The 18,510-nt window shown below is 42.4% G+C and overlaps 1 protein-coding gene across 1 annotated transcript in view; it reads right to left on the bottom strand.

The window, feature by feature from the left end:
- Positions 1-18,510, bottom strand: part of DCC (DCC netrin 1 receptor) — a 558,365-nt gene that overhangs the window by 279,512 nt on the left and 260,343 nt on the right. The window contains exons 4-5 of the mRNA XM_055791107.1: positions 4,974-5,124; positions 4,472-4,608 (exon numbers count right to left, since the gene is read on the bottom strand). Of these exons, the coding sequence (XP_055647082.1) occupies positions 4,472-4,608; positions 4,974-5,124 (288 nt within the window). The remainder of the gene's footprint in view (positions 1-4,471; positions 4,609-4,973; positions 5,125-18,510) is intronic.

The raw sequence follows: 18,510 nt of genomic DNA, 5'->3' as shown, positions 1-18,510 counted from the left end.
AACCATCCCAAGATTTATCATGGATTACAGTGCTGCTCTGCCCCGTCAGCTCCCATATAGATATGCCCTGCTCCATAAGGAACTTGAAACTCGGAGCAGAGGATAATTAAATTGCCTCTTCTGGGCTTGCTTTCTTCAACGAGATAGCAAGACATGAGTAAAATTAACTTCCCCGCAGCATGGATGACAGAGACAGATCCTCAGAGGTTACTCAACGTTTCTTGGGCTCACCAAGACTGCGTCCATCCACTGCCGACACCTGCCTGCTTCTCCACAGGTTTCTATCAGCAGGTAATCCTCCCTATTCTGGAAATTATTTTTCAGTGATCATCTACCACCAGGGTACGTCGCTGGGTTTAACACCAGCGGCAGAGGGTAAGTCCTTGTGTAAATCTTTCAGGCCTGGGGCATTTGTGGGAGAGCAGCTCTGCTGGCGCGCGCAGAGGCAGCGTGCGAAGGCATCTCATTTGTCACGCTTTCACTGCCGTGGCATGCCACGTTATGGTGATGCAGGCTTCCCTCTTAATCCTACTCGCTACCTTAGTGATTCACACAGCACGACAGATCTGCCCCTGCTTTCCTCAGCACTTTCCCTGACCTTGATCTCTGAAAAAACCCAACATTTTGCTACAGGAATTGATGCGGCGGAGTCAGAAGTAAAACTGATTTGACAGAGATGCGCGGTGCTTATCATCGCTCCTCACGTGGCCTTACCTTTAATGTAGCTTTTCATCCACAATGGCAACCAAAACTAGTACTAAAATTGCTTTGGATGAAAAACTCTCTAGGAAAAGGCATTTGCATAGGAAAAAAATGCTTCCAAATTGCAGTCAAGTCATTTGGAGCTTATACATACAGATGCTTGGTAAAAATTAGCAGCAGTGTTTTCTGCAAACACTGTCTTCCAGATTCAGGGTTGTGGGGGGTTTTTTGTTGTTGTTTGTTTGTTTGGGTTTTTTTGCTTTTTGCTACTGCTTATTCTTACTATTAGGCATTTACCTAAAAGTATCTCAAACCAGCATTCCTGACCCAATGCTAATGGAAAACTGTTACTTTCTCTGTTCTTCCTTACAGGACATTTTAAGGAGTGGGTGGAAATGAGCTCAGTCTTGATCCATTTAAGAACAGCTGCCCAATTAAAAAGCATTGATACTTTAATTCTGAATATATGCAGTATTATGCAAATAACATTGGACAAAACTCAGCTCTTGGAAGACGCGATGCCCTTGCCTGTATTATCAGTACAATTCTAATTTGCTCTTCGCTGCAATTAAGGGACAACCCAAATATTAAGCAGGAAGAAAAATAAATAACGCATGACAATCTATCACCAAATCGATCAATTCAGTTACGATCACCTACAGAAAGCTGGTTTTCTACAATTAGATCCTTCCCAGAACCCGAAACCCCAGGCATTTATCCGGGCTGCAATGGGAGTGAGCTCCCACAAGCAGGTAACAGGGTACAGAAAACTTTTTTCTGGATTTACGTCACTTTCAGAACATTCAGGAGTTGGGGCAGGGGTGATCCTATGCCAAAACAGCTAAGCAAGTTTTCAGTTTCATTTAACACCGCACGAACAGAAAAGCTATATAAAAACCCACAGAAGCCAAAAGGGAGCAAGCCCAAAATACACTTCTGAAAGCTAGAACAATATTTAGAAAATAATTGTAGTTGACACTGGTTAACACGTTCCATCATCTTCAAACATTTGTTGAAACACTAAGCTCTCAAGCCCCCGAGCACATAGATGATTTACATAGTAACCAGGTACACTGCACTGCACCTCTTCATTTTCATCACGCGGGGAGATGGGGTGAAAATATTGCCGAAAGGCCATGATACAAAATTTAAACGTTGCAAAATATATTCTCTCTTCTTGCAAATCTTGGTCACCTTTTGCAATTTCAGACCTATGTCCAATGCAGAAGCGGCTATTTTTAGCTCTTTAGAAGAACTCACAGGAACTCCATTGTGAAAGGCACTCTGTTTCCTGCAAATAGCCTCATTATTTAAAAGATCAAAAGCATCTTGTTACCATGTGATATAAGTAACTTTGATCTGATGATGTCTGCTCAGGCTTCAGAGGAGATAATTATTGGACTGTTAAAATTCTTTTGCACTCTGACTGCAAACGCCTCATTTATCCCCCTTTGCACTATAGATACGTTAACAGGGTACACCAACATTAAAAAAAATATTAATGTAAGTCTTACAACGCAACACAGATGGGCAATTTACACTTTGTTAAATAAACAAGCACACGAACTCTTAAGGAAACACACAGAAATATCTGCATCTGTATCCAGCCAAAGAAGAAAATAGTCCTAACAATTAAGTAGTCTGTTTATGAGATATTACGATTACACGAGAAACTTCTGTGCATTTGAGGGCTTCCAACTGGCAAGGATGGATTCAACAACCAAACCCATTCCGAGCAAGTTCCTAACCCTGGTACATCGTTCTGGAAAGACAGGTATCAGGGGACTGCTGTCATCATCCCTCCAGCTTAGTCATGTCATTTCCTTGGAACATTTTCCATTATTAATATAAATATACATGAACACCATGTTTCTTTTTCAGGTAAGCGTCACAAATGAGTGATGCACACGTGAAAATAAGAAATGGACATTAATATTGTGCCTAACTTACAAACTTAAAACTCTTTCCCCGCCCCCGCCCCCCGCCCCCCCCCCCCCCCCTCCTCATTTGTTCTGTATTTGTGAATTCCATACGTGGACAGAAACTTCACCCAATAAATCCTTCACCCTCCCACAAGGGGAATACAGTCGCATCGTGCCACGGCAATGCAGTTTTGGTTTCCCCTTGAGACTGCAAGGGGCCAGCAATGGTGGCAGCTTCCATCTTTGAGTCTGTTTAGCTTCATGCTTAGGACTTTCCTGGCACTCCGTCGTCTCCTCTTGGAGTTTTTCATCATCTTACACTCATCTTAACACTTGGGTCATCTTGCCAGCAAGCAGCTCTCAATGGGGATGAAAATTCATGTACCTTTAACTTCGACATGACACTTAGAGCAGAGGGCGTGATAAAGCCAAAGCTAGATGCAGCGCTGACAGAATGCAGACAGGGATAAATTTTTTAAAAGGTCCATAAACGACTTGGATGCAAAACTCTTATTAATTTTCACAGGAACTGCATGGTCAGAAATGATCTATGCAATAATCTCTGCCACAATCCTCCAAGCCACAGTTGCTCTTACCAATAGATCCTGCAATCTGTTGCTGGGGAAAAAAAACCCGTGACATTTATTTCTATTTTGCAGCCAACCTGCTGCACGCTAGAGTTGAAATCCACATATTTCAGTGAGGTAAATAAAGCATACCGCCCAAACTCTCACCTGCCTTTACAGGGTTTGAATCCTTATAATAAAACCAATTCCATAATACATGAACTTCCACAATCATAAAGCCACGGTTTTGTTTTTAACCAGTGAAACAATGTATGACTTTAATGTAACTAAAGAAATAGAAATGAACCCTCCATCACCAGTAATTATTCCATTTTATTATGGCTTGATAAAAGGATATTGTTATACAAGCGGTGAATATCCTATAATCCAAATTAAGGCTTTATTCACTAATGAAAGTACTTTTCATGCATAAGCTTTAAAGCCAGAATGCAAAATGAACAACACATTGAAACACGTTATTGTTTGACTAAGTATTAACGGTGTTGTTCCTTAGATATGACTGAATAACACTAATGTACCCTGCTATTGTTCAATGGTTTAAATAAAGAAAAAAGAAAGAAAGGCAGCAATTAGATTAAAAAACTTTTTGGATTCCATTAATATTTGCCATGAGGAAGGAGCGTGGGGGAAAGCAGGTTCTGTTAGGGGGGCGCTTTCAGAAGATTTAACAGTGGGAACACTCAGAGAATCACTGCCGAGACAGGAGCCCCAGGAATTTAACTTGGACTTTTGTTAATTTGATGAGAAGATACATTGATTTTCTTCTCTTACCATATTGACTGTTCAGGGTGCTAAAAAAAACCAAAACAAAACCACAAAACACCACCACAAAAAAAAAAAAAAAAAAAAAAAAAAAAACCCAAACCAAAAAAAACCCACACAACAAAACCCACAAAACCAGCTACCAATCTAATTTTCAACTCACTGTGCTTGATATCATGAACCGGGACACCCACTGGAATGCTAAAAATAAGGCTTCAGAAGAGAAATAAAGGGAAAGGACCACGTACAGAAAGCATTTAGCATCTGATAGCAGAAGATGCTCGGTAACAGCAAGGCTACTGGGCATGGTGGGAAGCATTCAAAGATTCACAGGACTTGGGTTTCCATGGGCTCAACTACATAAAAATCAGAACCAAAGCAGGGAAGGGACTCCCACAGTTTGCATTTACGGGAATCTTGAAAAGTCAGGTGTTCTGGAGAAGGGACTAACTGCAAACGTTGTTGGAAAAACAAAGCGGGCGCATGCCAGATACTCACCCATCACCGACAGCTCTGCGGAGCCACTGCTGTTTTCGTTTTTGTAGGTGACTACGCACGTGTACGTCCCAGAATCGTCGTCAGTCACGTTGGATATGAGGAGGTTACTCCCAGCCAGTAACGAATACTTTTTGGACCTGAAACAGGGATAACACAAGTCAGCAGTGTGTTAGAGGCGCTCTTCTCCATCTAGAAAAATACACCAAGTAAATTATGCCGTTAAGTAATTCTCAGCCATGATCTTTGCTGATAATAGCTTTACGCTTCCATTTTAAACACCAGCCAGGTGACATTTACGATCAAATTCCACCCTCAGATTTGGTGCGGAGATGAGTTACAGCAGCAGGTTAGAAGACGCATCCAGCACCACTATCATTTAAGAGGATAATCTCATCCCCCCCAAGCCCACTCCACTGCCCTTAAAACATTACTCAGTGGTTTCCCTTTGCTTTGCTCAAGGAAATATGGCGTTACCCACACGACCCCCAAAGGGCTGAGATACCTGATGGGGAGCACTTCATCTCCTCGCAGCCACATGAAGGTGGGAGGGGGGTACCCAGAAACGCAGCACTCCAGAACAGCATCCTTCCCTTCCATGGCCACCACGTTCGACGGTCGCTGCAGGAAAAACTGCTGCTTGTGCAAACCTGGATCTACGAGAGCAAAAGAGACAGTTGTTATCCCTTAAAAAAAAAAACAAAAAAAAACCCAACGTAACGGAATAAAACATTATTTTTGTCGGGAATGGGGAATATAAAATGACTGATCAATAACGGACCCATGAGACCGGGGCTTTCACAGATTCTTACTGATGGGAAAAGTAGAAAAATCATTGTACAGATGTATAAAAAGTGTATCAAATGGCAATCTTCGAGCTGCTTACAGGTTGAACCCAAGGGAGCAATTTGAAGGCAGAAAAATAGCAGCTTTTGGGAAAGCGAGAAAGGGCTTTTTATAGCCTGGTATTGAAGTCAGGTCTTGGAAAGCCACAGGAAAAGGCACAGCCATGGCAAGAAAAGATAGATATACATAAGGTTAAGAGCGGTACTGGATTAATGAAACTATTCTGGAGTTGCAAGAGGGGAGTTCATAAATACAGTAGGTGAGGCAAGCCAAGGAAAGCTTCAAGGAAACATGGGAAACCACAGGAAACGCAGAACAGAATAATTTAGAAAAATCTGAATTGAGAAGGAATATGTAAAAAGACTAGTGCCCCAGATTCTCCTTTCCTTGACTGAAGGACACCCCGCACGCTGGAGGCTGTCCCGGACAGACCTGGATGCCCATCCGTGGGCAGCTGAGCTGAGCTCAGGGTGAGCTAAACCTCTGCCTCCGACTGCCCTGGGTGCGCCACCACTGACCGGGGACATCCCAGACCCAAATGCCACCCACCCTGCCTGAAATTCCAGCAAACAGGCCAAGGAAACCAGTCGGGTTTGTTTGCTTTTTAACGGCCTGCTCCTTCCCTGGAAAGCAACTTCATTTTCTTATCACAGATGTTGACACAAATGGGCTGGACTGCAGCCATTAAACATTATTCCTTGTTTCCTGACACAAACACCAAAAAATTACACAATATAAATGAATATTCCCACCAAATTAACAGCTACGATATCTCCCAGGATCATCTCCAAGTAATTAAGACTGCTTCTGCTGTAGAAGTAGAAAGAAACTGTAACTAGCTGTATGCATTCGGTATGGTTTTCCAACAACAGCATCTTTCCAGTGCCTACTGGAACCAGATGGATGCGCAAATCCCAGCCATCGGCAAGTGCAACGGATGCAGGAGTTGCCCCACACAACTCGGCGGCTTCAATCTGTGAAGACACCTTAGCTGATCACAGTGACGCTTGTGAATTTCTTGGTGTCTCTTTCAATAATCAAAGCACACATACTACCTTGATATACGCATATAAATACGCCATAGCTAACTGGCAGAAAACCAAAGGGTTTTTCTGTCTGCTTGTTTAGTTTTGCTTGGTTTGTTTAGATTCTTCTTTTGAAGTCAGTTGTCCAAAGATGGAAACAGATATGCAAACCCAGAAAGTAAAATAAAACCTGTGAGCAGCATCCAGATCTCGACACAGAAGCGTCTCCTTCCCTGCAGAAGCACTTAGGTCTGAAACCACGGAGAGGTTGTCTGATTAAAATCACAATCCTAGTCACGATGCAAGATGTGAGCAGCAGTAAGACAGGCAGCAATAAAAATATAAGGAAAATTACATCAATGATGATGAAATTTGAAGTTAGAAAAAGGAGATGATTGATAATTGAAACCATAGGCTTTATAGGGATATGTTTGGCTGAGATGGTTCTTCAAATTCATCCAGAATAAATGGAATTCTGAAGCTGGTATAGGCTAGGTATTAGACAAAGCTGCACAATCCTAAACCACACACAGGTAGCTCAATAGGTATTGCTCCTCTGTACTTGTAAAAAAGCAGGACAGCTCATCCACATTTTACAGTGACGTGAAATACGTTTTTGTTGTACTGGGGACAGAAACAACATTAATGAGACATCACTATTGCCTCCACTCCTCCAATGAAAATAATGTTCTCACTATAACTCTGCCAACAGCCTGAAGATCAGCTCATAACTAGCATAGATTACAGCAACCCCATCCTTCAACCAAAATGAAACACAACATTATTTTATCTGGGATTTTTCCTCTCTCTTCTATTTATTATTTTTTTTCCCCTGGCAAGATTTTGGATGTTCCTGAGGGATGCAATTGAGTGAACATCCCAAAGAAAGCAAAACTGTTAGCGTTAAGGCATGCAGGCAGACAGCTAGACTGAGGCCAAGGTTAGACTGAGACGGTGCCAACGTGAGAAACTGCTGAACACTGGAAAGGGAAAGTCACCATCCAACACCAAACCCAGACCCAAATCGTTAGACAGGAATGGCAGGCGACAGCAGACACACAAAGGTAGGTGAGCTTTATTATTGTTGTTGTTGTTGTTGTTAATAATAATAATAATAATAAAGTTATTATTGTTATTATTATTATTGTTTGGGGATCTGTTAACCGGAATTGTCAATAATGCTTCAGTCTAAATTTTCAACTAGTCAATATTTCAAATTACTTTTGTATTTCATATGAGAAAACACCCCCACTACACATGCCTGTAACATAGCTCTGCTTTCATCCCCGCTGAAGCTGATGTTTAAAATCATCGTCTCCTGCTTAGCTCCTTTTCCCAACATTTTCTCAGGGTTCGGACGGCTCCTTTCCCCTCCAGCATGCCTGGCACTGCCCAGGGCTGGCTGCCGCTCACTGCTCCGCAGGGAAATGCCCCCTGCCTGGGTCCTGTTCTCTGCCACAGCACTGCCATTCCCTGCTCTTCGCCTTTTCCATCTCTTGCTCCATTCATGACTCACAAAACAGAAGCCTCAGCTCCTATTTGAACTTTCCTGAACTCCCTTAACGATGTAGCTGCTCGCTGGAAAGGTGATAACACCTCTGCATCCCTCTGCCATCTAGAAACACAGCTCAAAAGCAAACAGAAAGCAGATGTGCCAGCTGTGAATCAATGTTTTGCTGCCTGATTCCCAGTTGAGTATGGCCAAAGTCAGCAGCTTAAAGCTGCATCAAGAGTTGAAGAAAATAATTGCTACAGGAAGGAGAAAAGCAAATATCTTTATTCTTTTCCAAAACTAAAGAGGAGGAAAAGAGCTGTGGGTTTGAAATCCATGCAGATCAGACCTGGGACATTATTCTAGGCAAGTCCCTAGCCAGGGCTGAGCATCCTGGGAGGCAGCAGCTGTGCCATTGGGCATCAGGGCTGGCAGCTAGTGCTGAACACAGCCCAGGGAAAGCTCGAGGCAAAAGCTGGCATCAGGTTTGCTATCAGAAGTGTCTGGATGGAATAACCAAAAGGTTTTGGTTAACCATCACAAAGCAAAACCACAGCTTTCACGGTAGGAAACGCTAGCGAGGAGGCTGGACGTGCTATCAGACCATGGCAGTCGGCATCCCACCACCTCTGGCTGGGTACCACCTGCCGAAAGACTGAGGTGCTCAAAAACCAGAGCTCAGTAACTGGGATGTAACCTTGCAAGGAACCAAGGAGTCTCCAAAGGTACCACCCTCTCCTCTGGGGGGACATCCAGGTTCCTCTCAGAGCCGACATCCACCCCTTGACCAACGGGATGGTGTTAGATGTTAAAAAAAATTAATTGACTTAAAAGTCCGTGAGACCACAGACTGCAAACCTCTGCAGCAGCGTTACAGTGAAGGCAGTACAGTCTCCACTTGGAAGGTGAAAGAAAATAAAATAATTTTTAATTAAAAAAAAGTAAAATAAAAAAATCACGAAACATGTTCTGAGTAAACCCTACAAAAATATTCATCAGTGACACAACAGACCTTGTGAGGAACTCGGGTCTTTCTGTGAGCTTAGGGAAGCGGTACCCAACTAGTGCCCAGGCAGTGAATCCAGTATCTGACTGGAAATTGTCTGATCGCTGATGAAGACGCGAAGCAGCCCCAGCCTGGAGCCCTGGGGACACCCCATGTGCTCACAGTCGTGATGTCTCCATCCATGGGGACAGGACAGGACACCTCTTGGTCTTTTTTGGCTTTCGACCGCTTGCCTGGGATGGTGGGGCACAAGCTGCTCCCCCCTGCAGACCACAGACCCCCACCGCTGCCAGTGCTCATGCTCAGAGCCTGATGCTGGACCAGCTGGAAGTAAGGGCTACACCGGCTTCCCATCCTGCGGGGCACATCACATCACTGGTGTTAGTTGATTTTTTTTTTTTTTTTTTTTTAGCGCATTCCTATAGAGTAATGTTTAAGAATGAGCAGTTATACCTAAACTCAATTATAAGGCAGCGAGCCGCAAGAACTTCTTTTCCCCAAACAAAGCACAACCTCTCGTTTCATATTTAGCATTTTTTCTTGAGCACACAATGTGCAGTAATGAGGTACAGCTATACACATATTTTCCATGCTCATTAAATCAATGACACACAGTTGAAATTCAAAACCACAAATAGGATCTGCGAATGTGTATCTAATTCCAATAGTCCTCACTACACTGATGTCCGAAAACACCACACTATTTGGGAAAAAAAAAAAAATATATACACACACACACACACCTTTGCAAAGCCTTGTTAGGATAAGTCATTTAACCTCCTTTTTATAGATGGTTAATGGAATAATTGAGATATTTTGTGATTAACTGAGGACATTATATAATCTGCAGCAGGGAGAGGTCCTGAATTATTTCTTTTCCCCCCCTTATTATGTCGAAGGCAGTGCTTCTGCCACATTTTGGCACCATACTTCACAGCCAGCCACTAACCGCTCTCTCAGACCCTGAGATACATGTCAATACGCGTTAATGAGTTCTGAGGATGTATTTCAGCGATACCAAATTGGTCTTAAAGCAAGCAGACAACGCATTTCTCTCTTCCAAGGCAGGTGAAGTTGCAGGCAGTTCACTTGGATTCAGCAATACAGACACTGTGCTTCGGCACTCAAGGAGAAAAATGTTACTGCAGTATTTTTGCTATGTTATATACTGAGGAGGAAAAAAAAAAAAAGAAATGCTTTCATAAAAACATGTTGCATCCTGTCGTACGGCATCTCCCCGCACTAAGCTGCTTTGTGCTATAACACATTTGTAAGTGTTGTTCAATTGACAAAAGACTCCCATCGTATCATATCCATGAATTTTTTTTTCCAAGCGTATTTGGATAATATTTTACTTTTCCAGTATTTTTTTTTATTGCAGTACTTTTTATATTGTGAATTCCAGAAATGCGATGCCTTTAATGTGACACTGATGTGACAGACTATCTCTCTGTGTTCATAGTCATATTTCTAAATTCGATTAAAAAGAGATAAAGATTTACACCAAAGAAAACCCAATTTTGCTCTCTGCTGGCCGTGAAGGCAGGCCAGCAAAATTCCCCAACCAGATCTCACCATCACGCCTAGAGGCTGAGCACTTAATCCCAACGAGAAAGCAAGGGATATGTGGGAACAGCGTTGGAGAAATCCATCGTTAAAATGATACTGATCTCTCAATATTATGGAATGCATTAAAACATATAACCAGAATGCAGTCACTACATTGGGATTCAGCTTTATTTTTTCCTCCACCTCCCAACTCCCTTGCTAGCATTTTCCTGCTTCAACCCTCCTGCCCCCAAAACCACCAGCCTGGCTCAGCAGAGCTGGGGGATGCGACATGACCAGGAGCATCTTAAATAATAAGGACACACACAGATTACAACATTAGCCCTGACACGCATCAAGGCGTGAAGACATTCTTCTTACTGTAGTAACTTCAAAATACATTAACTAAAGTGCAAGGAAAACTGTGCCAAGTTGCTGTTGGAACATGAGGCTATAAATCAGGGGTCCTGTTTTCAGCTTTAATGATGATTTCTGGCGAGGGGCTCTGTTTCCTCATCCGTAATGAAGATAAAAATATTTACAGGCTTTTGACTTGTTCTTTGAGATCCTTAGGTAAAAAAAAAAAAAATAAATACAAAATGTATTACTGCAGGCATAAAGAAGGGACACTGCTCATTTGTATTTACAAGGCAAAAGGAGCGAGCTTTTTCTCTGGCCATTAAAGTTTTAGAGGCAAAACTGAAACAGACTGAGGAACTGCTTCACAACTACATTATCTCCTATCCCCAAAATGGGGAATACAGCCGAGGCGAGCAAGTACTAACACACTTACACTCCCACTTCCAGCTGAGCAGCAGTCAGCAGCCGCTATTTCAGACCTACGTTGTTGTCCTTGAGATGCAAAGACACAAGCCATTAAAGAGCAGTGGTTTGATCCAGGTAGTAACTGAAGGCACAGAATAACCTACAACAAGGTTTATGATGCAGCCCTATGAATATAACTCGAGAGAGATGCCATGCCCAGTCCTAGTCTGGTTTGAGTTAAACAAAATAATTAAAACAAAACAAAACAAAAAAATCAAAGACTTGCTTAGTCAGCATTACAAAAACTAGTAGGAGCCTCTAACTACTTTGCGGCTTTTAAATAGTAACTGGGACAATCTTTTCTGATGGCCGTTCTCTAAGCCTCCTCCAAAAGTTCTGAACATGTGGTCACCAGTCAGACACGCAACATATTATAATATATTAGAGAGTATGGACTCAAGAACACCTCCCTGGCTCTTAGTGAGGACTCCCCTAAAAAAAAATATCTCCTTAGTAACCATTTCTATTTGGAGACCTGACTGCTATCAATCTGATGTAGCACATAGATGCTATACTGATTTTCAATTTCCCTAATGTCTTGGGCAAGAAACCCTCCAAGAAATCTACTAATATGATACAAATAATCATCAAAAATTACGTTGACATCATCTGTTTTGATACACTGATACCAAATTGTTTAAATTGCATGGACCATCCCACTATTTTGTGTCGTAAAGATGCCATGTTGACAAACCATCAGGTACTTAAAGTTTGGGTTAGTTCCAAATCACTGGAATCTTCAGTATTCCAAAGTTAAGGTCAAGAATTAATGGTCCTGAGAATTTCTCAGCTTCTCCAGGAGCTACATTTTCACTGTGGTATAATGACCTGAAAACATCTGGTTTTGGACAAGCTTTAAGCCACTCATGTCATGGTAGTACTAATTATTATTTTTAGTATTAAAAATATTGTGAAATAATCCACGCCATATGTACAGGCATTTTTAAAAAAAAAAATAAAAATTAGTAGTGGTTCTTAACTTTTCTGCCCTTTAAACACTGAAACAAGTTCTACCACTTTCACCCATTCTTAGAAATACTGTTTCAGCTAGGTTCAAAAAATATTTGCACCCCGAACTGTACAAATGCCTTGCTGTCTTCCCTGTCTGCAATTCCTTTTACTCCCCACAAATCCTAGTTTTTATTTTGTAACTACTATTACCAGATCACTTGCTCCAATTTTCAAATGTTTCCTAATTCCTTCCTAACCAGACTGCTGGGGTTTTCAGTTAAGGCTGTCTGTCCTTCCAGGGTTTTACAGTAACATTTTATTGCATATATATAAAAATACACTTGGAATTCCCCAATAGCCATCTGATTTATTCCACTGAAATTCTCTCTGGCTGCTAATTTGACTCCTGCACAGGGGAATTCTGTTTGATTTAAGCAATAACTTCACAAAATGTAGCGGTGATAAGACAGTTGTGTATGTTTTGCTAGCAAATTGGTTTAGTGGCTGGAGCAGAAAGCAATGTGTTTCATACAATTAAAAGAAACAAATCTAATATAAAAAAATAAAATGCCAGTTCATAAAAAGCCAAACTTGAATGCAGACTTCAGTTGCATCTGTCACCTCTGCAGTTTGGGATCTATAATAGCCATAGTCATTAACAGTCACTCACAGGATGCTGTTATTAGTAGTTTAAAACAATATTCCATATTAAAGCTCTAGTGCCACAATCTCAAAGCAGGAACACCAAGGCTGTTCCGAACACTACAGAATTCTCTTTTCTGTTTGGGATTCTTTGCGGAGCGCATTTTGTGAGCGGGATCTGTGATGAAACATAAAGGGAACTGCCTCGAGCTTCCCTGAGGAGCCAAATCCACCAGGCAGCCTACGGTCCTCTGGCTGCCAACATTGGCAGCCTCAAGCCAGCTCCATTGCCTAAGGTTACCCGTACACCAGGAACCTTCCCAATAACACCTTCTGCTTCCAAATACGTTCGGCAATAAATTCTACACTACCCTTCAAGCCCCTGTCCTGAACTCCAGCTGTGCTTCCGACGCAGCTCCTAAAGCCCATCATCCCATTTCGTGCCATCGCCGATGACTTTACGTGTTATTTCCTCACCGACAACGGGGCGAGGAGCCAGGCAGGTGCTGAGCAAACCCCTCTGTACCAACTATCAGTTGCTACTCTTGCGACGGCGCTGCTCCTCACATCAGCTCCGCGCTAAGAGCACACCCCGATGGCACCGCCGCCTCCGCGGTTTCCCTCCCCACAACGGGACACTGCTATTTATACCTATTAGGCAAGAGATGACTTCAGAGCTAATCAGATTTAACCAGGGGAGACAGGCAAAATAGCTCGTTCCCCTGGATTATTAATAAGCATTGTAAATTTAACCTTTTTTTTTTTTTTTTTTTTCTTAAAGGTCAGAATGTAGCCAGCTTATAAAGCTACTCAGCAATTCTATTCATTTGCGCAGCTGGAAGCAGGCATAACCCAGATACTGGGAGTTATTACGTGGGTATACTTCCCAAACAGGAAAATATCTTTCCCCTAAGTGATCCAAATACTACCAATATTTAAAAAAAAAAAACAGGAAAAATTAGACTATCACTAAGAAACACAGCATATTTTGTAACAGGGCATACCCCACCCAAGTGGTTCTCTCCCAATGAGACCAAAATGCAACCGTTGCTAGAAATTCTGGCAATTCAGCAGCACAAGGGATGCCTTCACCAGGCACGCTGCTCAGGACAAGGCTTTTGATCCATCTGTTGCTCAGTTTGTAAGGCAGGAGGAGCACTGACTAAAAACCCCACCTTGATTTAAACACAACTGCTGTTGCGTTTTGCACTGATTCATTACAAAAATAAACAGTTCCGATGGCTATTACTGGTTTTATGTGTTTCACCTTCCTCTGCTTGCAAGAGCATAGCTTCAGGTTTCTAGTCATTAGTTTTTCATGCGGTTTATGAAAACCTGCAGATTAAAGAGCCTTTCCCTCCAAGTAAGTGCTTAGAGAGCACACGCTAACAGCAAGTCTATAAAGATCTGCTGGATGAAGTACGAAATCTCCCCCGTGTTTACCAAAAGGCAGGCACTGTACAGTAAACACTCTTAATTCTTCACTGAACTATTATTAATTTATTGGCAGTCACTCCCTCAACTACTGCCTCAAACTGGAAGCTTATATTCGGTTGGCATTCACCTAGCAGAAATCTAGCCCTTCCCAAGCACCCTCAGCTACAAGCAGAGGCTCCCGTGCATCACCACCTTGCTGGCAAAGGAGCATCCAAACGAGCTTCGCTTACACCATCATCTGGTACCCTCTGTGGAAGGGACCCAGCTCTGGCATCCTGCATCACCCCGTGATTTGCACATCTGGATGCCACAACTGGGACTGTTGGGGTTTGGGGTTTTTTTTTTTGGTTGGTTGGTTCTTTTTGTTGCCTGGTTGGTTTTCATACGTACTTATCAGAATCAGGGCAAGGCACCCCTACGGCAAATAGCTGCTAGAGAATATAAATGGGGAATTAGTTCAATTTTTTCAAAAAAGAGTAATTCACAAGTTTAGTATGTATTTTAAGTGGGCCACATCTGGTTTCATCTAAGAATAAACACTGCTGAGTACTAGCTGCGGAGGTTAAGACTAAGGTAAAAGACCTGATTTAAACAGTTAGTGGCTGTTAGGGAATGTACATCAACACAGGGATCCTCCCGGGGTAGAAAAGATGAGAAGAAATCTTTATCTCCGCACCTGATCCAGGCCCCGTGTCTTTTATGAGGAACTGATGGCTGAGCTACAGAGAGGTTGCATGCTCCAGCTCAGCCACACCCTCCTCCAGGCTAATTTTAACTATAGAACTCCTAATAAACAAGAAACTCACACCAAACAATGTAATCCAATATACTCCACCCCTTTCGTTTCCTAGACCGGATGCCCTCAGACAAGATGCTTCCTCTATTAACATGACCACGGAAAAATCAAGGTGAAACAGTGGTAGCTGCAAAACTCCATCAGTACCACTTTACGCTGTATTTAAACCAATTAATTAACATCACAACGACTTTTCTTTTAACAAAGGGAGGTGCCTAAGCACAGGAGCAAGCCTCAGCTCCAGAGGCAGCTCCTGGTGTATGCAGTTACTCAAACACAACCACCACCCCTCTCCTGCCCTGTTCCTGGTGGGATGTGTTACTGCCTGGTCCTTTTTGCTTGCCTCCTCAGGAACGCAATGGTGAGGAAGGAGCGGAATCACCCAGCAGCAGCCAAACGCTATTTGCATGACCTATAAAGGAACGACATGATATTGTTACCGTCATCTTGAACTGCAGCTCAGCAGCCAAGCTCAGGGCCAGAGAAGGAGCCTCCACGACAGACAATAGTACAGCGGCTGATCACTTCAATGGCTAATGATAAACACAGCAGTATTATTTATAAATTGAGAATTAATAGCTTTCAGACATCCAACTATTCAACTTCTGCTTTTAAAACATCATTTGTATTTCTGGAGTGTACAGACCTCCCAAAGAAACTTATTCAATTTCGAGAAGCAATGAATTCAGCTGAGAATTAATTCCTTCACGCTGGTTTGTATAAGAACTTTTGTGGGGCTTGGTTTGTTTTTTTTTTATATATATATATATACATATACATATATATATATTAGCATTAATCCTTCTAAATTAATTAGGTGAGTGCATGTAGTTATCTGAATATGTATTTCCTCATGCTTTCAGTATTTGCTGAAACTTTTCACCTGGGATTAAGTTTCTAGACCCCAGAGAAAAGAAGAGCACTTCAATTAGAAAAGTGGAAAAAACGTGCATTTGAAATGAGCCTTCTGCAAACAGCTGCAACGGCCACTCTTTATTTGAAGAGCAATAAATAAACCCCTGACGTTAAAAACTCGTGAAGAGTTTTGCTCAGGTTTGTTGGGACTATTCGATAAACATGGTGTGAGACCCGTTTTTGTGGCACACGGTTTCCAAGGGAGGATTTTGCAAGGCTGAAGCTCTGTAAAATTCATTTTGGATGCACCATGGGGAGAATCAGCCCCTTCCAGACCCTCCCCAGGTAGACTCAAACATAGGAAACACTTACAAACAGTCACTTGTAAAGCCTTTCCTAGTTATCGGAGTAAAATCTTCATGCCCAGTGCCTTGCCCCACATTTATAGACACACCGAGTACCTACAAACTCCTCTTTGGTAACGGAGGTTGAAGGCTCAACTATTCCCTCATTTATATGGCAAGTTAAACTACAGGCTTGGGTCCGGGATAGGGGGAATCATACTTTTTTTTTGGTCCGGGAAAACCATAATTTCCTCATGCAAATATTTTGGTTTTCTCACCTGTCTTCATGTTGGGTGATGATTTTTTCTATCAAGAGGAGATACAGACAACTGCAGACCCACCATAATACCGAATCAAGTATTTAAGCCACAGGCACTTTGACCAAAGAAATTAAAAGACAAAAGATGTTTATCCCTCATACTTCTCTTTGGAAGCAGCTGTAGAGAACTTCAGCAAATATTTGCCAGGATTGTGGTCAGTTTTGCCACAAATCCCAACAGACGTGCTGTGCATTCAAACAAAACACAACCACCATCTGGGGAAGAAGCAGCATTTTTAAAATACAGAATTATAAGATACTAGCTACTTATTTTGGTTGTTGTTTTGTTGCCTATTCCTTTGAATAGGATTTAAGACTTTTTCTTTTTTTTCCTCCTCACTAACCAGGGGAAAAAGGCCAACAAGAGTATTCTGCCTTCACTAATTATGATAGAGGAGAGCTGCAACTGAAGACAGATTTCTCCCAACAAGCGAAAACAGGAGAGGCAGAATTAGCCGTGAAGTATCAGATAGCTCTGAATCATCAAAGCGTGCACATGAGAACAAAATTCCCAAGAGGCTCAGTAAGATCTGAATTTTTGTTTCAGGAGCACCACTCATTTCTTATAAAAGCTGCTGTCTGCTCACATTATCCTGAAACGAGACCTTCTGCTGCTTGCCCTAAGCCAAAGTCTGACAGACTCCACTAGTTCCTTGTTATATATTTTCCTCATTATTTGCTCCACTGTTTCCCTGGTATAAAATTTTAACATGCTAGGAAGAGATAAATTAATTCCCCTCTCTCCTATAGACAGCCTGAGAGAGGCCATTTAGCCAGGATGTTAACGACCGAAACTGGGAAAAGGAACAAACATCAATCCATCCACAAACCATCAGAAATGGAGATGCATGGCAAATTAACAATACTCTGAGGAGGTGAAGAGAAATCTTCCAGGTCTGTCTTAAAATACAAAATTTTGTGCTTTTCTTCATTTTAAATCAAAACATCTGGAAAAAAAAAATCATCTTCATCCCACCCCACCCTGGATCTCGTTGTTGTTACTAACACAGAGGCAGGAATGCCTTGGTGCTGCCCGGTGCATGAGGAACGGCATGGGCTCTGAGGCTGATGGTGAGCTGAAAGCCCCAAGAGCAGCCACCCTGGAGGCACCCCATTAGACCAGCACACGGATGGGGTCAGGACCACTCTACAGAGGCCAGCTGCAAATTCTAGGGGGAGGGGGGAAGCAACTAGGAATAAAAACCCACAGGGAACTGCAGGTGATGTGGTCATCTCCTGTTGCCAACTCCCCTAGCTGTTACTTTGCTTTGCGGCTCCAAAAAGGATCAATAGCTACTACTGGAGCAGAGTGTGAGGATACGGGCTTGGGTTTGTAATCCTAGGCTTAGAGTTTGGGGGGTGGTTTATTTTTCTGGTGGCAAATCCTAAACACCCCAAACTCCATCGCCATAAGCCCCTGAGCTACAGATCACTCCGAGCAGCAAGGATACACATCAAGCTTGGCTTGCCTTAGTCCATGGACACATTCCCTGATCCTGGCCTTCCTGATTCCTATAGGATATTGATTCCAAATATATATATTAGGGCTAGTCAGGCAATCCTGCTCCATCCCCTCTCAGGGAGAAATCAGGCAAACCAAAATAATTTGTCTAGAAAATGCATATATATATATAAAAAAATAATTCTAAAACCGCAACATCTGCCCGGTTTAATTAGCGGTTACAAGTTAGTGGGAAGGAGACTTTGCAGCAATACCTTTTGCAACCACTCTTCTGGTGCTCAGTTCTCGATGCTATACCACAGTGGTAACCATCTATTAAGCTAATGAGTTTTTTTAAAAGGGAGACCAAGATGCTCACCAGGCCATGAATTTCGGAACGTTACCTGTCACAGCTAAACTGTGTCTGATCCCAAGCCGCGCTCCGGGCAAATCACACCAGGCACTGAAGTATCCCAGCAGCCTAAATTTGAGGAGGTACATCCAGCAGCCAGTGC

The sequence above is a fragment of the Falco peregrinus genome, chromosome Z (genome assembly GCF_023634155.1).
Source record: "Falco peregrinus isolate bFalPer1 chromosome Z, bFalPer1.pri, whole genome shotgun sequence".
NCBI lineage: Eukaryota > Metazoa > Chordata > Aves > Falconiformes > Falconidae > Falco > Falco peregrinus.
Note: the sequence above shows the minus strand (reverse complement) of the source record. Positions and strands in the feature narration are given on the sequence as shown.